This window comes from Nanorana parkeri, unplaced genomic scaffold, assembly GCF_000935625.1.
Source record: "Nanorana parkeri isolate BGI_ZX_2015 unplaced genomic scaffold, ASM93562v1 scaffold2234, whole genome shotgun sequence".
Classification (NCBI taxonomy): Eukaryota; Metazoa; Chordata; class Amphibia; order Anura; family Dicroglossidae; genus Nanorana; species Nanorana parkeri.
The window spans coordinates 38,270-56,585 of NW_017308502.1; the positions used below are offsets into that span (position 1 = coordinate 38,270).

The 18,316-nt window shown below is 40.5% G+C and overlaps 1 protein-coding gene across 1 annotated transcript; it reads left to right on the forward strand.

Annotated features, from left to right (window-relative positions):
• The first annotated feature begins 2,463 nt into the window (after positions 1-2,463).
• DSEL (dermatan sulfate epimerase-like) lies at positions 2,464-6,406 on the forward strand. Its single transcript, XM_018573095.1, has one exon. It carries the CDS (start codon positions 2,524-2,526, stop codon positions 6,142-6,144), a length of 3,621 nt encoding a protein of 1,206 aa, XP_018428597.1. The 5' UTR covers positions 2,464-2,523; the 3' UTR covers positions 6,145-6,406.
• The last annotated feature ends 11,910 nt before the right edge of the window (positions 6,407-18,316 follow it).

The following is an 18,316-nucleotide window of genomic DNA, read 5'->3' on the forward strand; positions in this document are numbered from 1 at the left end:
CAGTAATGACTATTATACAGGAAAATGCAAATTGTGTGGCTTATTAAGGCTAGAAGAGATAGTAATTGATAATTGAGATTTTTTTTTTTCTGATTTAGTTTTATTGCACTCCCTACTAATTTGCATGTGTTTTTTTAAGTTACTAAATCAACTTAATATTAGTTTAAGGGCCCTGCCACACCATATCCAGTGCATGTAGCATTTTTTCTGATCGCATTGCACCGGAAAGGAGGGCATTCCTGTACCTCGCGCTCTGGTGCAGGTGATCGCACTGCAGGCGAGGGGGGAGGGGGCGCGTGTCTGCGGTGCCATTGACATGAATGTCACCGCCACACCCTTTCTTGTCCCAGAATGTGACCTGGCCTGATCTATACGATCCAGTGCGTTTCGGGCCCGAACTGAGCTAGAACGCACTGGATATGGTGTAACTGGGCCCTGGAAGTCAGACTTCAGACTGGTTTAGTCTTGAATAGAGTAGGATAGGTTTACAATCTCTGTCAAAGCTTTTGATAGCTGCCTGTATCCCTGTTGGAGATTGTGCCTCATTTCCTGGCTCACTTTCACTAGAATAGGAATTAACTGGCAATCTATGTAATGCTGACAATGCCCTCTACAATCTGATTGTATAATCACAGAATATATTACATAATAACAGAATATTACATATATCTTGTAAATCAAAACAGGATTGTACAGAGATTTTACAATTAGTTTATAATGTGTATGGTATGGTATATGAATATGAGTGGTGAAAAGTTAGAATCTGCCAGACTTCTATTGCTATGTTCCCACTGGGGTGATTTTCTCTTTTACATTCCCTACTGTTGAGGCCCTGTAAGACAGGGTTTTATAGTTTTATTGGGGACAAAAATCCCCCAGTAGTGACACAGACTGTTAGATCCATACAACTCACAAATTATGATTACCTGGATTCCCAAATGACATGGTTCTCTTTAGATCAGACAGATTTCCCCCAAATATTCAGATGAATCAAACATTTGAATAGTGAATTGGCAATTTTAGCTTTCTAAAACATTTTTTGCATTTATAAGGACATATTTAGTGTAATTTATTAAAATAATAATCTGAACAAATAACCTAATTCACTTCCATTGTTGTAGTACAAAAAACATATTGATAGCATTAAGAGTGTCAGTTTCTGGACCCAAAATAATGGAATCTCTTTCTTTTTACCTGCAATGCAGCAGAGCATCAGGTGTTTTTGTAATAATTGTTATGCTAGCATCAATAAAATGTAAAGGCTGCATCAGTGAAGTGTGATTTCTCATGTAATTTATCTTTTGCATTCCAATAGTGAGCTTTGAGTGTTGGAGTACTCAAATCCCTCTGCTACGCCACCTCTCAAATATCTGAGTTTAGACAAGAGAAGAGCCAAGGGCATATACAATCATTTTTAGGCTGCAGTTGGGCACGATCGTAATGGCTCTGATAGGGGGTTTCATCTAAAAAAATAATTTTTTGCTGTCTGCGGCCCTGTTGGGGTGATTGCAATCTCTCTCTTTGTCCTGGTGACCATTGTCCCCAAGACAAAAAGTGATGGGAAATCCCCCATAAAACAAGAATTGTCACCACCGCAAGAAATAAAGGAAAATCCTTCAATGGGAACACTGTTCCTGTGAAAACTCTTTAAGATGGCAATTCAGCTTACTTTGGAGATATTTGCTCCTATTTCTTATTATGTCTTCAGGACAGGAAGTGAAGGGAAATCTCCCCAGTGGGATACAGGCAGCAAAAAATAACTATCTAAACCTAAAAAAAGTTTGGCTTTACATATTACTTAAAGCTAGCTTTATATCTTAGATCTATTATAAATCTACAAAGTTTGTCTCCGGTATAAAAGTTTTTTTTTCTCTTTAAAAAAAGCTGCATTTCACTGTGTAGATGTAGGGAGAGAGCATGTACACTGTATTAATATCTTAACACCACATTACTAATATGTGTCCTTTTTCTCTCTACAGGTATTTCCTTCATTATACAACTGGAAACACCACTGGAAATAACTAAAATACAAAAAGTTGCAAAATGATATGCAAGCAATGAAAGCACAGCCAAGAGTACTTGTCAATCTGGCCATCAACAAAAACTAAATATATACTACTCTTTCAATGTATCAGTGAGAACTTGAAGCATCAAATAAGAGACAACACAAAATTACTACAAATGTTTCTTCAACAGCGAGTCATGAAATTACTCTTGGAATAGCATACAAACATGATAACTCCGTAAGCATGCATACCAGTGATGAAGACCTTGTTGATACAGAACCATACAGGAAATGAAGATATCCTATATCAAACCCATGTTACATCTTTAATTCTCTCTTATTGGTTTCTTGTATTGCAGACATAATTATTGTTTGTGAAGAAAGCTTGCCAATTCGAAAAACAAAATACTCAACCATTTTTTAAACCAATTTAGCAATGTGTGCCAAAGTCATACATTGGATTTCTTAAACAGCAGTTGAAAAATGAATTAAATGTGGGATTTGCAACCTAATGGATCATGGCTCCAAATATAGTAGGACACTCTCTTTTGTCAATTTTTTGTGGTTTTCTGTCACTGTTCCATGTTTACTGTAGCAATTATTCTGATAACTGGATGACACTTGATGCTGATGTCACTCATCATAAGACACTGTTTCATGTCACTGCTACCATCAAGCAGACAAACAACCCTTCTCATCCACGGCTGTATTTTGATAGTGCAGGTGTTCAAGAATTAAGGCAAAAGTCCCACACCACTCATTTACATTTATTTAGGGCACTGAAAAATGCTGCTAGCACCATGTTGGCTAATCCATCTGTGTACCTGCCTCCTCCGAAGCATTCTGATTTTGCAGCCAAGTGGAATGAAATTTATGGGAATAATCTGCCGCCCTTGGCACTCTACTGCCTTCTTTCTCCAGATGATAAAGTTTCATTTACTTTTTTGGTAGAATATATGGACAGAATGACATACTACAAAGATTGGTTTGTTCAAAATGCCCCTGCGGATGAAGTCCCAGTTGCACACTCTTTAACTGGTTTTGCCACTGCATTTGACTTTTTGTATCACTCACTGGACCGCAGTAGAAGAAAAAAATATTATAAAAAAATTGAGACTGTGACCAGTGAAATGTATGAATATTCCAAAATTCGTTCTTGGGGTAAACAATTGATCCACAATCACCAAACCACTAACATGGTTGCATTGCTCACCGGTGCACTTGTTTTGGAAGAATATAAATCAAACCAGTCAAGCATCTGGAAGGAAAATGCTATTGATGGGATGGAAAAGGCAATGTTTTTGCTAAATCATGTGGTAGATGGTTCTCTTGATGAAGGAGTTGCATATGGGAGCTACACATCAAAATCAATTACGCAGTATGTTTTCTTAGCACAACGACATTTTGGTATTGATCATTTAGAGAACAATTGGCTGAAAATGCACTTTTGGTTTTATTATTCTACTCTGTTGCCTGGTTACCAGAGAACTGTTGGAATAGCAGATTCCAATTACAACTGGTTCTATGGGCCAGAAAGCCAGTTAGTGTTCCTGGATACATTTATCCTTAAAAATGGAGCTGGAAATTGGTTAGCAGGTCAGATTAGAAAGCACAGGCCAAAAGATGGACCAATGGTACCATCTGCTTCACAGAGGTGGAGCACCCTTCATACAGAATACTTGTGGTATAATCCTGATCTACCTTCACATCCACCAGCAGATCATGGTACACCAAGAATGCATTTGTTTTCTAACTGGGGAGTTGTAACATATGGGGCTGGCTTGCCTCATTCCCAAACTAACACATTTTTTTCCTTCAAATCTGGAAAGCTTGGTGGTCGAGCTGTCTATGATATTGTACATTTTCAACCATACTCTTGGATAGATGGCTGGAAAAGTTTCAATCCTGGTCATGAACATCCAGATCAGAATTCTTTCACATTTGCTCCCAATGGACAAGTATTTGTTTCAGAGGCCCTATATGGTCCAAAATTTAGTCATCTGAATAATGTTTTAGTTTTTGCTCCATCTCCTACAAGTCAGTGCAATAACCCATGGGAAGGACAACTTGGGGAATGTTCACATTGGCTGAAATGGACAACAGGTGCAGCTGGAGATGCATCTGGTGAGATCATAACTGCAAGTCAGGAAGGGGAGTCTGCTTTCGTAAGCGGTGAAGCAGTGGCTTCCTATTCGTCTTCCATGAAATTAAAAAGTGTTTATCGTTGCCTTTTACTTTTAAATCACCAGACTTTGCTTGTACTTGATCATATTGAGAAACACGAAGACTCTCCAATCTCATTAGTTAGTGCCTTTTTTCATAATTTAGACATAGATTTTAAATACGTTCCCTATAAATTTTTGAACATATTAAATGGTGCTATGATGGACATTTGGGATGCACATTACAAAATGTTTTGGTTAGCTGAAAATGGTAATAGCCCTGTTGCTAAAATACAAGAAGCTGAACAGGCAGCGGAGTTTAAAAAGCGCTGGACTCAGTATGTTAATGTTACCTTTCCACTGAGCCAAAAAACTTCAAGGATTGCATATTTATTTCATGGACCATATGTCAATGTTTCAAGTCTAAGATTCCTAGACAGTACCAAACATGGAGTTAAACTCGCTGTAAAAATAAATAATACCGAACATGTGGTGTCCATAGTAACAGATTATAATGATCTCCAAGTCAGATTTGAATTTCTGGGCTTTGGGGGTTATGCAAAATTAGAAGACCAAAACAAAATTGTGCAGTTTGGCCTGGGAACTGAGCATGTAAAGGAAAATAAACTAACCACCATGAATGTATTTCACTTTGGATTTAGGATCAATTTGATCATGGGTTTAATGTTATGTGTAGGCTTGGGGATTTTAGCATTTCATTGGAGAATCTATGTTTCCTTTGGTAAGCTGATGCGTTGGATTTTCTTTCTAATCATGACCCTGTGGTTTTTTGAATTAGTAGATATGTGGACAACATGCACTCAGCCTATTTGTCCAAAGTGGAACAGTGAAGCTACAGATGCAGAAAGCATTAAGATATTGGAAACATATTCTAATTTGCCTACTGTAGTGATAACATCTCTACCGGGTTCAGGAGCTGAAATTTTAAAAGTACTCTTTTTTAACAGTTCAGATTTTGTTTACATCAAGGTCCCTACAGCTTACATTGACATTCCTGAAGCACAGTTCAAAATCGATTCCTTTCTTGATGCTTGTGAATGGACTGGCTCCGATGTACAGGATGGACATTTTCAGCTAATTCAAGGCTGGCTTCAGTCTCTACTTCAATACACACAGCTCCATTTACACAACATTGATTTACAGGAGGTCAATAGGCTCAAACTTTTTCATCACCCCTCAACTAGCAAAGATGAAAGAAGATTTAAAAGAAGAGATACTTTCTCTGAGCAAAAAACTAGACTAAAAGAAATGTATGATAGAGATGCAGACTATGTTAGACAATTACGCAATCATGTATCATTATTTCCAAAGGCTCAGCCCGTGGTTAGCCTAAGTAGTGGAAGTTGGACTTTAAAGCTTCCATTTATTCATAAGATTGTTGGATCTCAGCTAAGGGCATTATTTATTGTTCGGGACCCACGAGCATGGGTTTATTCTATGTTATATAAAAGTAATCCCAGTCTTTACTTATTAAAAAATGTTCCACAACATTTATCAGCAATGTTCCAGAAGGAAGAAAAGCAGAAATGTAGCTCGAATTCTGGCTATGCATATGAATATGAGTCCTTAAAAGAAGAACTGTCTAATTCCAAGTCAAATGACATCTCAAAACTGTCTCATCTATGGTTAGCAAGTACAGCAGCAGCAGTTAGGATAAACAGTGATTTGCCCTCAAAAAATTATCTTTTGATTACATTTGAAGATATTGTTAACTTACCACAACAGACTGCTGAAAGAATATATACCTTCTTTGGCATTCCACTTTCACCTGCAAGTTTAAACCAAATCATTTTTGCCAGTTCCACCAACCTATTCTACCTTCCCCATGAGGGAGAGATTTCACCTGCTAGTATAAACATGTGGAAACATAACATGCTGGAGGAAGACATCAAAGTGATTGAGGACATATGCCGGACACAAATGGATAAGCTTGGATATGAAAGATTTAAGGGTTGAAAGGTTTATTGCAAAACCACTGTATTACAGGCTGAGCCAAAAATCATCATTGTGAATGAGGATTTTCTGAGCTGTAGCCCCTATGTGCTGCAGGTCAGCAGTCATTTGCACTAACACAATATGCTTTATGAATTACAATCAGAATAAAATATTCTTTATTCTTGTAAATTGTATTTAGATTTTTTTTAATAGATTTTATGCATAGTCATTTATAAAAGCTGTAAAGCAATTTAATGTTATATAAGTGACATATTCTTCTAGTTAGATTTTAACAAACCAAAATTGTATAAAGAGATATTTATGTTTCTGCTTGGTCCTCTTCTTTATGGTTTGGTTGTTTAATTAAAACAGAACCTTTCCAACCTGAGGTCTTTTACACATGGCCATCGAGAGTGCGTCTGGCATGTGTTCCTTCCTGACACTTGGACATGAAGCTGAACATCAGGCAGGAAAACTTTCATATTAATATTTCTCAATAGACACAAAAGGATATAAATCCACTTTGTGTGTGGCAAATGTCTTTTCAAACCCAGTTATTACCTGTATACAGTATGCCTGTGTATAAGTAAAGCTGCCCATACACCTTACAACTATTGCACGACTTTCGTTGTGCGATGGTTGTAAGGTGATTTAAATTTTGTACAACCTGCCCTTCTTGGACAGGCAGATCGTACTTGCGATCATCTCAAGCCTTCCCCGCTGAGGCTTTCGTCTTGAGATCGCGCTACCAACCCGCCAAAAATCGTACGATTTTCGGTGGGTTTTCTATCGTGCTCGTAAGACGAAAGTCGTGCGACAGTACTGTAAATGCGGTCGCACGCTGCCCATACACCTGCCAATGATCGTAGGATCACCTGAGATCGTACGATAATCATCAGGTCTATGGGCACCTTAAGGGTGACATGATTACTGTGTTGCACATGGCCTGTACAGAAAACATAGCTGTGGGAGGGACCCAGCAGGCCCTACCACTACAGACTGTCTGCAGAAAGATACTGGAGGGGGCAGAAACAAGACCAGTTGCCCTGCACTAGGAAAGGTTTGCACTGGATCAGAGGCGTAACTAGAAACTTCAGGGCCCCGGTGCAAGAAATCATGAAGGCCCCCCCCCCCCGCCATGGGAAGGAGCTGCGGAGAGTTGGCCTGCTGCATGCTGGGAGCTGAGGCGGTTAACAGGGCCCTCTTATTTCTGTCTGTCCACCCCCAAGTGGTGGAACTACCAGAGTCGCAGTTGCCACTGGGCCCTGGCGTTCCAGGTGCCGATATTGCCTCCTGGGACTACAGCTCCCAGCAGACAGACACTCGGCAGCTCTTTCTTTTCTACCCATAGTGGATAATATGGGGGTGTGGGCGGTCTCACCAGGGATGCGGGCCGTCTCACCAGGGATGCTGGCGGTCTCACCAGGGATGCGGGCGGTCGCAGCAGGGCTGCAGGCGGTCTCACCAGGGGTAGGTACGGGTGGTCTCACCAGGGCTGCGGGCGGTCTCACAAGTCATACGGGCGATCTCACCAGGCATACGGGCGGTCTTACCAGGGCTCTGCAGGGTCTCATGTGATAGAGTGCAGGGTTAGGGCTCCTAACAGCTCACCCACCCTCCGTGTCCAGGTCAGTCCTCTCTCTCCCCGTCTGCCTGACACTGCTCCTAGACCCCTCCTTTACGGGGCCCTCAGGTGCAGAGCTGGCCCTGGCAATGCCTGCAGAGAGGCCGGAGGAGAGGGAGGGAGCCAGCGAGCAAGTAAATAACAGGACTGTGCTGTGTGACAGAGCTGTCTAACTAGTAGAACTGGATGAAAAATTTCCACTTTTGCAGTCAAATTTGAGAAAACCCCTCTTTTAAGTTTGTGTTCTGATTCGCACAGCATACTGAAAAAAAAAAAAAAAAAAAGTCTTACCCTTTTAGATGTTTTTTTTTTCCCCTTCAAATCAGGCTGATTCCAGGTTTTTCTTAGCGCCTTAGTGGTCTGTCCTTATAGAAAGACTTTTGAGGATTGTGTTTATCTGCTACGCTTCATTAACATACAATGGGCAAGCCAACTTAGACCTCTCACCACTCAAAGCCTCTCCTAATATTTCATAGAAAAGGAAGCAAGAAGACATTTAACCCTTAAAACCCTAACCCAAGTAAAAACAATTTAAACTGCAAGTGTTTTCTCAATTTGGTTGCAAAAGTGGAAATGCACTTTAAGTACATACAATTACATGACAGTGTTCTGCTGCTTTCAAATGCGGCCACTGTCTGCCAATCATTAACTTGAATGGGTGACAGCTGCCGCTTGTAAACAGCAGATCTGTGATTTCTGTTGTAGGAAACGTCACGTTCCTGTCGCAGGAATACCAAATCACACCTAAAGTGTAAGTGTGAATGTTGCCTAAAGTGAACCGGAAGTCAAAGTAAATCTGGTGAAATATATGCATGTAATAACTGGTATCTCAATGTATTTGCATGTCAGGTTAGCATTCCCCTTGAAAACTGGGAGCACCAAACTGTGGCCTCTATTGGAATAGAAATTTTAAACAGCAACCTTGATGGAAAGCCTGACCCAACCTTCTCCCATCTCCTGCACTTCACAATAGGATGACCACAGTAATGGGTGGCATAATGGCTAGTGAAGCCGGGGATGGGCATAGGTTCTCAAACAGGGAAGCTGGTTGAAATGTGTATAGAGCATAACACTTCTGGGTTGACTTAAAGTCCCCATATGATTTAGTCTCCATGGTATTTATATGATTGACCACAAAAAAACAAAACCTGTTTATTGGACTTTACAAATCTGTCCCAAAAATTAACTGATATATCTAAGATGAGACAAAACTGAACTGCCATATGTATTATTTTATACGGTATATTTCTATTTGCATAATAAAATAATTTTCCTTTTAAAAACCATGGTAGCTAATCATCCAGATAAAATCCTCTTCTTCTAACCCCAAAACCCACAGAGATCCAAATCCCCAAGAAATCATGTATGTCCTGTTAGTGTTTCATATACAACTCCTGAAATCAAAATTGTTTCACAAAGGTCTCACAAGTTCCTGTTGGTTAAGCTATAGTGCTGTTGGTGTAGAAATGTAATAACTGTCTTCCACTCCATTGAATATGGGTTGAAACATAGGATGCAGCTATGTTTAAAAGTTCAGACACAAAGATATCCCAATCCTTTCTTTGTCACAACGTTTAAAGTCCATGGGGACACAATACTCGCATTCAAATCCATCTGTCTACCAATTTGTGGAGTCCGATAAACAGTTTTTGTTAACTCATTATGCAAATAAAAATATACTCTATTAAATGATACATATGGCGGTAGATTGTTGTATATATTGGTTAATTTTGGGACAGGTTTGTTGATTCCAATAAATATGTTTAGTTTTTTGGTGGTCATTGAAATGTGTATGCCTTAAATATTTGAGCTCCTTGGGCATACATTATGAAATCTAACCAGAAGAGGCTTGCCAGTGTTCCAGAGGTATGCTCTAAGCACGGTTCCATAATACCGAATGAGCGTTCACCTGAAAGAAACTATTCCTGAGAGATACATAGAATATGAATTCAGATAGGGACTTCTGATGTTATTCAGACTCTGATCTGACAACTGGTCCTAGGTCATTAACGCAAACTGCTTAAGCCGGTGAGTCAAAAAATAACAGTCAGGCAACTAGCATTTTCAGAAGGGGGTTATCAATCACAGCCCCTTTATTCTTAGGAAATGTATACTGTAAAATATGTAGATCATGCAGTTCTGCCCTTTTTTTAAAAACAGGTTTTGAAAACCTGTAAATTAAGCCTTGAATAATTTTTTTTAATACAGGCATTCCAGCACACAGTACACAGCCAGTCCACTCCACTTCCTTTGATCAGTAATTTGGTGAATCTAGAACACGTCTGTGATTTTGGAATACCTTTCTTGCTGCCTTTCACAAGCAGAAAGTCTAATGTACAAAAAGAGCAGTACCAAGATACACTATATTACCAAAAGTATTGGGACACTCCTCCAAATCATTGGATTCAGGTGTTCTGTGAAATTTCCTTGCTACTACACATTCCATGGTCAACTGTTAGTGATATTATAACAAAGCGGAAGCGACTGGGAACAACAGCAACTCAGCCGTGAAGTGGTAGGCCACGTAAAATGACAGAGCGGGGTCAGTGCATGCTAAAGTGCACAGTGCGCAGATGTAATCTAACATACAGAAGACTACAGCACGAGGCTGGGGAACAGAAAAGTGGGATATAGGGGTACAAACCCCACTGAGCATCTGACTGTGGTGCAGGCACATCAGCTAGGCTAGAAAGCCTCAGCTGCCAGATTTGCATTCCTTAGGTTTTTCTCAGTTAACTGAAGGAGGTATCCTCAGTCGATTAATTATCTGAGGCTTAACCTAAGGTACAGCACAGTGATATTGCCAATGGAGGGATGTATGGGTACTTTTCTCTCACATTTAAGTTAGCTGCATGAATTAGGCTGCCGGAAGAGAGCTAAGAAGGAAACTTGGAGGAGCAGGAGGCCATCAGTTCAAGAGCATGCTGCAAGCTGTTCGGGATCCAGAAAAGTACTGCTTCCCCTTTTGTTTACATTTGTAAGTATGCACAGCATATAGTGGGAGCGCAAGGCAATGGCAATGTATAATTTGAGTTTTTGGTAACCCTGGAATGGCTCCTGGAAGGGCGCTGTGTGTCCTCTCTGTTTGGGTTATGGTCCCTTTAAGGGGCAACCAACAGTTTATTGCCCTGTAGGTGGAGAGGTTAAGAGAGATGAAACTCCTCAGAGAGTGGTGGTGGTGTGTGGTGGAGCCACATGGGATTCAAGCTGGGTGGTGTGTGCTGGTGGCACACGAGGAAAAGCCAGGGAGGCTGAGAGAGGGGTAAGGCTGAGAGGACAAGTAACACACAAAAGGTATGAAGTCAGAGTCACACAGGTGTGTGGAAAGTCACTGGGAGCTACTGAATGGTACTGTGTAACTGCAGAAGACTGTATTTGTTGAGAAATATGCCATAGAGAGAGGACTGGGACACTTGGACTGTGTTTGCCAAGCTTGGGTTGGTGAGACCGTTCATATTATTTTGCCGAATGTAAATGGGCTTTATGTTTGTGTTGCTGAAGATAAGCTACTTCCTGTTGGTGGAACAATAAAATAATGTTATTTTTTATGTTAAATGGCTGGGAGCTGGGGCTCACCATATCCGTTACTATCCCCTAAATCTCTCTCTCTCTCTCTCGTGGTTTACCAGTCACATACAATACAATCAATGACCGACTAAGACACTCTGACACCCAGTCACCACGGCTATCTATTGCCTATACGGAAACATGTGATCCCAGACTGTCTCAGGGATAAATCTTGAGATAGATAAATTCAACAATAATATCTCCCCTGGGAAGTATCACACCCCCTCTAAACTACTGGCCAGTAGTAATGTCCTAGGCTAGCCAACGTTGGGGCCCATACTGTGTAGCAGATGTGTAAAACTACATTGTCACATCAACCCAGATGCCTCTCACCACTCCCAGGGTTATCTTGGAAAATATGACGTCTTTCAGCAGCAGATGGAAGTCCCTCTTTCGTCAGAATGACACTTGGGAAGAAGGGGAGGTCATCTAGGGTTTTTTGTAACACATCACCGCTCAACTAGGGTCAGCTGGAACACATCACCGCTCGTCTGGGGTCTCAGACACGATCACCGCTGGCTATGTTCACTTCCGCTCCCTCAGCTGGGCTGACTGGGTCACTCCAGTGGCTGGACCAGTCGCACGTCCAGGCCGCGATCTCCCCTGCCGCTGACGAGTCACTAGGCCTCAATTCAGGCGCTCGATCTCCGTCTTTTCGTTTCAATGAAATGAGGCAATGAGAGCGCAAATCCTGGGAGTGTAAAGGGTGTAGGGACAACCAGTGTCTATGTGTTACAGGTAGAAAGAACAAAAAATCATCAAAAAAACATTCGGGACTTACTTGAGGAGCTGAGGGTCCTGACAAGGGGGGCCCCAATGGGGTTCTGGTGATCCGAGACATATTCAGAGTATCCCGGGGGTGAAAGGATAAATGATAAACCACTTTGAACTGAGTGCTGTGTGTGCCGAGGGGCTGGTGGAGAGGGGGGCTTTTTGAGCTTGAGAAAGAGGATCACCTCAAGACGCGTCGCTCCTTCACCACTGCCCCATGCACGTTCTTCCCCAGCTTTTTGTCCCTTCCACTCCATCACGTCCTAAAAAACACTGCGATCAAGACTAGAGGCAGCCTCTCCTCCAGCCCCTCGGCACACACAGCACTCAGTTCAAATTGGTTTACATACAGTGTAATACAGTGAGTTGTATTACACTGGCCATCATTCAACTTTGAAGATTGAGGACATCTATTGGTGGTGGAGAAGTACTGCTGGGTATAGCTCCAGACTGAAAATGAGTATGGCAGCAAAACCTTTTTATTTTATTTTATCTTTCAATGGGCTATTTGTTTCTTTTATTTCTGGCTGGAGTTCAGCTTTAAGCACATCAAATGCTTTAAATAGCATTTGACTTAATTGTGCATAGATGTGCATACAGCAGCTTCATCAAATGACATTTCATTACACTAGCTGTAATGCTGTATTGCTGCAGGGAATGACTGTGAGTATCAGGCGAACAATTACCTCCCTCACCACTTCTGAATCTCATAATTCCCGTTCATCTGAAAAAAGTCAGCAAATTAACTATGAATATCTCTAGCTATATTTGACATTTTGAAATGTCAAGGTAACATCTAGGATATTTTTAAATATATCTTATCCTTCTACAATGCACATATATGCTGTGTAATGAAACAAATGTATATATCACTGTACAAGGGTGATTTTGAAAAAAACTAGCTGCATTGTGATATATGTACATTATTTTCTTGAACTCATTTTTAAAAAGGTTACATTTTAGATGAGTATATATTCATTACTTTAACATAAATGTTATCATCTTCATTTCACTAAGTGTGCCTTATTGTCGGCATAATATTAAAGACTAAATCTTTTCTAATGAAAAGTGCATAATTTTCTAACTAAAATTTCGGTGCCCTATACTCCTATTCTATTTATAATTTCCTCCCCATTTGCATAGCAACATGTTTCCCTGTAGCATTTTCTAGTTCATATATGCTTCTTGAAAATGTTGAAATGGTAAATAAATAGGCCATTAAAAAGCATTCACTGGTATGTGTGTGGCACCAGCTTTGACAGCCACTTGGAGGAAATACCAGTGTGACTTACCTTTCATATAAGATAAAATGTTCAGTCTAACAGGCTATACAGACAGCTTAATTATGTTCTGTTAGAGTGTAGTTTTGTTTAAAGGTCAACCAAACCATTGTTTATTACTGTACTGCAATCAGGCTATAGAAACAGAATATGTCTACCTGTTTTATATTTTTAAATGAACTAGTGTGCTGTAGGCTTTGTTAAAATTACTTGTGTTGGCAGCATGCTTGAGATGCACACCATCGCTTGTCACGTCCCTTGCACAGTGCTCCAGTCAACACTGCTCAGACTCCTTAAGCAGCATTGTTAATTGGAGCACAGTGCAGGGGACATGTTGGGTCACTGGAAATCAGGACGGCTGCACTCTGTGTTGAGCAGAAATCGAGATTTCCAGCTTCTTGTTAACACAGGTCATTTTAAAGTGGAACTTTACATAGAAATAAAAAAATTGGGAACAAGCAGGCATTTTATGTCTATAGCATTGGGGTTATTCATGATGGAGCTGAAGGATCCAGCCGTAGCTTTGGCTGATCCTTCAGCTCGCTGTGGCCATCTGAGCCCTTAGGAACTGAAGGGCTGCTGGACGGGCTATTCACTATAGCCCGTACAACAACCAAAGGCAGCCGAACGGCTCAACCGAGCCGAACCCATATGCTTCAGTTCTGCTGAGCCATATTCACAGCTGAAACGGGGAGAAAGGTCGGCCGAAGCCAACCGATCTCCACGCAAATGACAGCTGGGCGGAGCCAGCCGTCATGTCACGGCTGTCTCCACCCAGTAGGAATGACAGATCAGCGTCCCAAAATGACCTGGGGATGCTGATCTGTCATTACACAATAACAACTGGGCAGAGCCGGCCGTGATATCACAGCCGGCTCTGCCCAGTTGTTATTTATTGGCTGGGACCTGCTAGAAGACTCTGGTGATGTCACCGCTAGCTATGCCCAATTGCTTATATTTTGCCGGCATCTGTCAGATGCGTCATTATGCGTCGGGAGCCCGCCATGTGCGTTCGGGTCGGCATGCCTCAGGTTTTTTAAATTATTATTTTTCCCTTAAAATATTTTAAAACATTTTTGTTTTCCTATTTTTTTACATTTTTAAATAATTTTTCAAAATTAATTTTTCATTCATTTAACTTTTTTTCTATTCTGCTCGGCTGATTTTAGCCGATGTACGGCTGAAATAATATTGTGATGCAATTTGATAACTGGTGATAATGAGAAGAGTCATTTTGAGGAAGTGGAGTCACTGGTAGTATGGTGTCAGAACATGAGAAATAAGACAATGAGGGTAATTTATCAAAACTGGAGCAGACAAAATCGGGAGCAGTTGCCCAGCGCAACCAATCTGATTCTCTGTTCAGTTAAGATTTGAAAATGAAAGATAGAAGCTGATTGGTTGCCATGCACAGCTGCTACAGATTTAGTTTACTCCAGTTTTGATAAATTCCCCCCAATGTGTTATGGGGAATTAAGGATAGATATGGAGGAGATGGAACGGGTGGATAGTATTAAGTTCTTGAGAGTGCATCTGTCCAAAACTTTTACCTGGAGTGTACATATTTCTTCTGTGGCAGCACCTCCTCAGAAACGTTTGTTTTTTCTCAGAACTCTGTGGCGATATGGACTACCTAAGAACTTGATGGTACATTTCTTCTGTAGATCAATTGCGAGAATATGAATGTATTGCTGGACAGTTTGCTATGCTAGTTGTACAGAAGCCGATCTGAGGAGTCTACATCAGGAAGTGAACTTGATTATAATGTCACCAGCACACCAAAATAAAGTGTCCAGATAGAATGTCTGTTTTTGACGCATATTGTCACTTAATCAAGCACAACATTTCGGGGCTGTGCAGGGTCCCATTCATCAGGCCCAAAAATGACAATTTTGGGCAATTATTTGTTTGCAACTTTTCCTTCAGGTAGATTGCGTATAATATTGACATGAACAAATAGGATGGGTAAAAAAGATTTACGCAAGCAGTAAATAATTTAATTGACTAAGAAGGATAGGAGGAAATAGTGAGGGTTAGGTGTTTGCATACATTTGGAATCGGTCAGGGATGGAATATTTATTTATATTATTTATTTTATAATGTATATTAAATTGTTTTGATAATGTCATGTTTGTTATGATATATTTTAAGGTTGGGTTTTAGTATACCTATTTAAAGGTATTTTTTATGCTGCCTAAAAGAGGGGTTGTGTAAAACTGTATTTCGCTGTGTCATGCATGCAACTATAAATAAAGTATCTTATCTTATCATAATTTGAGATGGACACTCACCCAGAACAGAACAACAAAATCAGAAAAATCAGGACGAAGTAAGAAATCCTAAAATGCAATCTGTTCAAGGTCAGTGACCCAAAATGGTAATGAAGCTACTGGATCAGCATGATAGCCAAGATTATGGTATTTTCAAAAGTGGAGTAACCATACATCCGCGATACTGGTTTCCCCTCAGAGTCAAGCAGCCTATTTTTGCTGCTTATGCCTGGAGATGAAAGGATTATACAAATATTATTTTATATTTGATTTTATTCTAAAATATCCAATGGCTTAACAGTAAATGTCATAGCAGGTATCAGTGAGTTGCTGATGGTGCATCAGAACTGTAAGGCTGTAAACAAAGAGTAGAATGTGCAGATGGCTTTTCCATCACTAGCATTGGTTATTGGTTTAAATAAATCTTAACTATACCTTCAAGAAATTCCTTCCTGATAGTTAAGGAAAACCTGTGATATAAGTAAACTCTTTCAAAAAAGTAATGTAATGAAGAGACGGAATGCTTACCTCTCACGCCACCTGTGCTGCTGCATCCATGTCTCAACAGGATACAGTGATGATGTGGAAGTCAGCAGGAAGAACCAGGGAGAGCTGTGGGGGCACTCTAAAATTCTTGATTTCCCACTGGGCTTCTTGGGTCCATTTCTTAGTGAAAGAGTGGCCTTCATGGATTGGCAGATCTGGTTTACATGATCTTACACTGAAGATATATAGCTACAAGGGTACAGAAAAAAACGTGCCTAGGCAATGTCACATTAAAGGAGAACTATGAGGTGAGTGCTTTTCACTCACCTCATAGTTCTAGCCGACCTGTGACAATGAGACTGTCACAGGTCGGCTCAGTAGATCGGGAAGTGAGCGAACACATATCGGCGTTTGCTCACTTCTTGATCCTGTCATAGCTCTCTGCTGTGACAGGGGAGTGGCTGGATTCCCCCCTCCCCGCTTCGATCCTCCAGCGCTGACTGGCGGAACGGACGGGGGAGGGTCGGGTACAGCTGGCTCTGCCTCTAGATAGGCAGAGCCAGCTGTCACTGACGCAGCTGGGCGGATCCAGGCGTAATTGTCGGGATGCGCTTCAGCGTCTCAGTATACTGCGAGTTGTAGCTTGCGGTATACTGAGCTTAGGGTGACAGGAGGACGCTAGTTTGTGTCCTCCCGTTACCCTAAGGAGAGCTATGGGGAAAAGCCCTAACCCCATAGTTCTCCTTTAAGGAGTCAAACTACAACTTATGAATAGGAATTCGTAGCAAAGGGTAGACTTTCAAGGTACTGCTTAGCCACAATTACCTTTACTAGACATTCAGTATAAAGACAGGAAACCTTATTTTTTTTGAGCATAGGTCTGTTTTTAAATGACAATTTTAACTCAGTTAAATCTGTCTGACAACAGTTAAGTTAAAACTGTCTATCAACAGTTAAGTTGATATTTACAGCGTATGTTAACCCTAAGGGTCCATTTACATTTGTGTGGTGCGTTAATGCATGTGCCTTAATTTGCCTTATTGTCAACATTAACCTACATTGCATTAATACAGTCCATTGAAATCATGGGCTTCTGGTGAACAAAAATGTCCCAAAATTAAACATGTCAAAAAATGTATGCTGTAACGCTTGGCAATGCGCACATTGCCACAAAGCATAGATGTAAATCGGTACTAATGTTTCAATATGTTTGCCATCATGTCTCACTGCATACAGTTTTCTTAATCAAAATGTTTTTAGTGAATCTGTTGCAAAATGTTAAATCTGGAGATCCTACCAGTAACAGTACTTCCAGGCTGACAATGTTAAGCCACAGCTTCTCAATTAGCAGCAAGGTTATCAGCCTGCTATGCAAGCTCTTTTATTTGGCGTAATGGCTAACTAAGGGAAATCACATGGCATGATAATGCTTCTGCTGATTGTGAAGCAGTGGCATAGCTTTTTATTTAGCTTTTGGAGACATTTCTTTTGCAGGGGATATATGGTGCCAGGCAGGGCTGCACCGTGATGATCACGGGATTGAGAAGGAAGCAAAGTGTTGCACCAGGTGGACTGCACTCAGGATGTGGGGTGTTCATTCAAAGGACAACAATATTCAAAGTCAAGTTGACTTTTAAGCTAAAACTTGTAGAAGAGTTTAATTTATATAAAGTTTATGTAAAGAATCTGAGCAATCTGTGTTAATTTTTAAAATCATTGTTTCTTTACTATGTATTTGTTGTGCTTTACTATGGATTTAGTTAAAGAGAAGAGGTTTTTCACTTAGTGAAAGTAAAGAGTCAACCCATCCAATAAAAAATAGACTTCCTGTGGAAGTGGTATCTTAGCGGTTGTTAAATTAAATCTATCCCTATCTCCTAACTGCTTGCTGCGTGTTGAAGCTCATTGCACAGACTGTACTGCTATTGTCACCATCAGGAAGTTCACCCTGAGTAATGACATTTAACCATGCTGGGACATGTGCACATAGGCAGGAAGTTGCTGTAAAGAGACCAAGGGAAATCATCAGCACTGAGATGCAAAATATGAATAAAAAGACGGAAAATACTATATTCACAAAGAAAAATAAAACATGGATTTTTTAATAAAACACAGTGCTTTAGCAAACTGAATTGCATCCAGTTAGGGTTTAGATCTGCTTTGAGAGAGAGTGTATTTTTACTTAATCTCTGAGA